The following is a 5,250-nucleotide window of genomic DNA, read 5'->3' as shown; positions in this document are numbered from 1 at the left end:
CATTCCTTTCTTACACTCATAGAATCTATGTCTGGTTTCTCCACACTTGAAGCATTTACTAGGGAATTCTCTACTGGTACTATTGCTACCCTTCCTTGGTGTCTTTTGTTCCAATTCTTTACACCACTTACGTTTTGACTCCTCTTCTTCAACTGGTTTCTTCATACTATCATTTATCTTGAATTTCTCCTTTCCCTTATTTGGTTGTCTTCTTCTCATCTTCTCCTCAACCTTGAAAGCATACTGGCAAGCTTCTTCAACTGTTGAAATCTTCAAAATACTCATCTCATCTTGAATGTTAAAAGAAAGCCCATTGATGTACCTCACCACATTTTCTCTATCCATCTCTCCATGTCCAGATTTGATTACCACCTTATATAATTCCTCAGTATATTCCTTCAAAGTCATGTTTCTCTGTTCCAGGTTCTGCAACTTCTTGAACAACTCCAGTTCATAGTCTCTTGGTATGAACTTGGCCTTCAATCTTGCAACCATCTGTCTCCACTAGGTGATCTTCAATTCACCATTCTCCACTCTATGTGTTTGCAACTCTTTCCACCATAAGGTAGCATGCCCTTTCAACTTGGTCTGTGCCAACCAGACTCTTTGTGGGTCATTGACATCCTTAAACTCAAAGTAGTCCTCCAGCTCTCCGATCTAATCGATTAGATCCTCCGAGTTCAATGTTCCAAAAAACTTAGAAACCTCAACTTTATGCACTTTACTTGCTTGCACCACTGCTTTCAGGAATCCTTCCTCTCTCTCATGTTTCGGTCCTTCAACTTCCTCAAGCTCTTCACTGGCTTCCTCATACTCATCCTCAGAGTTAGGGTTTCTTCACAAACCAACCAAAGCATTCTGGATCTCATTCCTCACTTCATTTTTGAAGTCTTCCATAATATGCTCTACCCTCTAGGGGATTGTTCTCCTCGACGGTATCTCTTCTTCCACTTTAGTGAATTGCCTCAACTTGATGATCTAACTACCAGTTTCAATTGCCTCCCCTCAGTGATCTATTGAACACACACGCAACCTACCTCCAATAAATGATCTATCCCCCTCAAGGAATGCCTCAATGTTTGCAAATGATTCTTCCACCAGCCGGTCCATAACCAACTCTGATACCAATTGATGCAACCATAACCAGTAAAAACCCTCAGAAGAGTCAACCGACTTATGCAGCAAGAGAGACACAACAAAAGTAGAAAGAAAACATAACAAATTCACATCAACAGATCATATTACAGCCTTATAACTTCTGGCAATCATGTGTTAATCTTCAAATCATCATCAAAGAACATCTCGTAATTAACTGGTTACATTGAGGCTTTAAGCTAGAAACAACCCAATCGGGAGTCCAAAGATCAACCAGATCACAACATGCAAATCTCAATCCTCATTCTAAGTTCTACTTCCTCTTCCCCCACAAATGATTACAGAAAATCATATTTATACCCATCGGAACATATCCAGGTCAGCCTCAAAAGATTACATTCACCAATGCAGGAAAATGAAATGTGTAATTAGGTCAGCACTAAGATTTAAGAAATCTTTCTAGAAAATAACACCCAAGTGATGCGGTTCAACAAGAAGGTTGGCCACATGCTAAAGAACATCGAACAAGACCCAAGATGGATCCACACACCAAGAATTGTGTTGGTAATGAAGTAAAACCAACCGGTAATCACGAGAACTGTCCCAGGAACCCAGAAACAGCCAACCGGAAGCGATAACTGACTGGAGAAGAACGCAAATGAACTAGAAATATGGAATCAACCACATGAAACCACCAAGAAACTGCAAACAAGATCTACCATGAAGAACAAGCAACTACCAGTACATACCAGTAAGAATACCAAAATTGCAGAAAGCACTAAACAAGAAAGGAAATGTAAGACTGCTCACCGACTGGGGATGCTCCTGCATCAAAGGGAGATTATTTTTTTTATCCGTGCCTAATGTGGTTGAGAATAGGGAAATGGTAGTTGTGCAAAGTAGTGTAACGACCTTCCAATGTGAAGTATTTCATAGAAAACTAACTAACAATAGCATAGGGTTTGGGGAGAATAGAGTGGTCATACTCATTCTGCACAACCACCAGCGTTTCACCTTTCTTGAAGAATTTCTTCAAATAGCTCTTGTAGTCTCTCGAGCTTCTCTTCTCAACCTTATTTCCCTCGTTACTTAAACTAGTCACCTTCACAATGTATTTAGGCAAGAGCACAAGGAGATACTATCGATAGAGACTTTTCCCTTTTGCTAAGAGTTGCAAAATATTGACGAAAGTGCTCTATTATAGCCTCTCACAACGAAGAAAAAATGTGTCATCCCATCTCTATGGAAAAGGTCCCACACTTCTTCACTATTTTGAAGATCTTTACAATTTTTTTGGCTCTGACCTCTTCAATGAACCCCCCCATGAAAAAAATCAGAGTCAGAGTAACCTATTAAGAGATCTGAAAGCGATAAAGCGAATAGCCACAATTCGAAATGCTAACCGCACCAAATAAGGAACAATATCTAAAAAGGTAGTTTTTAAATGATCTTCACACCTTTTTGCACAAGTTAAAAAACACCTCACATCATAATTAATCTTACCAAGTAGTGAGATACATGCATCACCTTTCCATCTAGTAATCTCCTCATGCTTGGCAATTAAGATCAAGTGGCAGTAAGATTGCTCTATATCACTAACATCAATAAATATATTAATACCACACTTGCCATCATAAGTCCTAATAAAACTCCTACACGACACCTCAATTAAAAGCCAAGTCAATAGCCATCTCAACATCCTTTTTTGAATTAAAAAATATTTGGCACCCAATCTCCCTGTCACAACAAATAGGTCAACTTTTTCCATCGTTATTAATGCCTATATATTAGATAGAGTAAACCAAATAAGACTTACTGCTTTCATTAGCAAGAATTTTTTAAAGCCTGATAGGAATTTGTCTAAAATTGAAGAAATACCATTCATTATGGTTTAATCCATGATTCGCCACTTCATTGGCCGCTCTATTCCCCTCCTTGAAAAATATTTTGTATTTTGATTTTGGGAAAATAAACTATCAACCTTTTGCTTTCTTCCACAATGTTTTTGATTTCCCACGGAGTATTCACCTTACCATTTAGGCAATCCACAACAAGCTTGGAATTGCCTTCAAGGATAACATTTTTGCATGCCAATTGATATAGCCGCTTAAGCCCTTGCCAGGCTGCAATAGCCTCTACCCTGTTATTGGATCCCCTGCCCAAATTGATACAGTACCCATCTATTAGGTGTCCTCTGCTATCTTTGATAATTCCCCTGCTCCAGATAACCTAGGTTTCCCTTAGAACAACCGTCAAAGTTCCATTTAGTCCATCCCTCATCTGAAGGGGTCCAAGAACAAACTTTTCTTACTATCATTTTGTTCCAGTTTAGATACAAGAGATTATGTCTTATACCCCAGCATTTTTTAATTCTAAGATCAAGAGGCTCGACATAATCTTGGACAAACTGAAGGAAGTAACATTTAGGTTCTCTTTAATCTGTTGGTTTATGATGTGAAACAACACCTTACTGTCTCTAGCCTCCTCTCTAAATATCCTATTATTACGCTCCTTCCATATATTCCACACCACAAAAGGGGAATTTGAAGCCATAGGTTTCTGGTAATAGGATGATAAAAAGGGCTTTGACTCCACTGCTCCATCAAGCTAGAGAGTTCTATTGTTACTGTTTATATTCTTTTAAATTTATAATAATATATCAATTGTTTATACAAATCCTTTAATACTTTAACTGCAATATACAAAATCTCTATATAAAGTGATATTAAACTATCTTGATTGAAGTTTTTTATGTAATTGTTAATGTTCTTTTAACTTTGTAATGAAGCACCAGTACATGTACAAATGTATTGCCTTAACTAAAGCAGTACTTTACTTATTTTGATTGAAGTTTCTTTATAGAAATCCAGCATAAACTTTTTCAACAAAAGAGTACTCAATATACTAAGTATGTATGTGAAACCCGCCTACCTATATAATATCATTGAAACAAAAATATGATATAACATATAAAAGTATTATAAAACAAATAAGACTCCATGTTCAAATCTCTAAACATTTCCATTATGTACAACTTGCACACTATGCTAAGTGTGACAAACAATACACTCGAACTAACACTGAACTTGAATTCTTTATCTCAGATTTCCACAATCCATAATTTAATTCTAATTGAATTCCCTTTCCCTTTCCCTTTCCCCGTGTTCTACTTCTGCAATTCCACGATCATCTGTTCAATCTCTGCTTTGGAATTGTTTCTGAGCAGGCAAATAACATTGTGAAAGACAAGTGGGTCGCAGGGAATAAGAAGAGGGCCTTGATGCCCGAATCCAAACTGCTCTTCAGCCTTATCCAGCAATGCATGGAAGACAGGATGATTAACACTTTGAGCAGGGATAACAAATCGTTTGTTCTGCTCCACAATGCCCGCATAGACTGCCAGGTGGCCCTTGGGCACATCAGAAGGAACCCTTCCTGACTTACTCTGCACTTTTCTTCCAGCGCTTCCAAGTCTCCGCAAAATTCTGCTTGCTTTTCTAATCTCCATGAATGAAAGAGATTCTTTGCAATCAATATGTAGAACAACGAACTTTTCTGAACAAATATGGGAATGGAGAGGGGGATTTAAGGCACAGACGACCGACATAGCTCGTGAAGGGATGGTCGGTAGCAAATGGGTTTGTAGTCCGTACGGGAAAAAATGCGCACACAATTTCTGACTGTTAATATTGGAGAATAGAAACTGATAAACATGGAGGCTTTTGCAGTTGGTTCTTTGTGTCCGCCTCTCAGAGGTGGGGACATGAGTAGTCATGTCGATTTTGGAATAATTTGGAACGACACACAAAAGTGGGATCTTTGTAGCGTAGGCCCAGGCAAGTGGCTCGGGGTTTTATCGCCCGCCTGTCGGTTTGAAACAGAGGTCGTTTATATATATATATATACGGAGGATTTTATATGTTCATAAAGATGATTAAGATGATTAGCAATCTTATCAGGAACATGAGTTTTTATGTTGAAACTTTTAGATTTAGTGCATGAGTTTTTAGGTTGAAATTTTTAGATTGAATTGTATCTATTGGATCAAATTTGTCTAGGTACAATCTGGTCTGTCTTTTATGATGTTAGGGTCTTGTATTCATCAAGACTTAATTTCTAGATCTCATCTGTCTTTTATGACGTTATGGTCCTGTA

The 5,250-nt window shown here is 38.0% G+C and overlaps 1 protein-coding gene across 1 annotated transcript; it reads right to left on the bottom strand.

Annotated features, from left to right (window-relative positions):
- Window positions 1-3,898: 3,898 nt before the first annotated feature.
- On the bottom strand, window positions 3,899-4,797 carry LOC131040338 (auxin-responsive protein SAUR23). Its single transcript, XM_057973237.1, has one exon. The coding sequence runs from the start codon at window positions 4,700-4,702 to the stop codon at window positions 4,262-4,264; it is 441 nt and encodes a 146-aa protein (XP_057829220.1). The 5' UTR covers window positions 4,703-4,797; the 3' UTR covers window positions 3,899-4,261.
- Between the last annotated feature and the right edge of the window lie 453 nt (window positions 4,798-5,250).

Source organism: Cryptomeria japonica, chromosome 2 (assembly GCF_030272615.1).
Source record: "Cryptomeria japonica chromosome 2, Sugi_1.0, whole genome shotgun sequence".
Classification (NCBI taxonomy): Eukaryota; Viridiplantae; Streptophyta; class Pinopsida; order Cupressales; family Cupressaceae; genus Cryptomeria; species Cryptomeria japonica.
Note: the sequence above shows the minus strand (reverse complement) of the source record. Positions and strands in the feature narration are given on the sequence as shown.

Bases quoted from the DNA above. Each gene is read 5' to 3' on its own strand.
- LOC131040338 (XM_057973237.1), bottom strand. From the start codon at position 4,702: ATGTCGGTCGTCTGTGCCTTAAATCCCCCTCTCCATTCCCATATTTGT.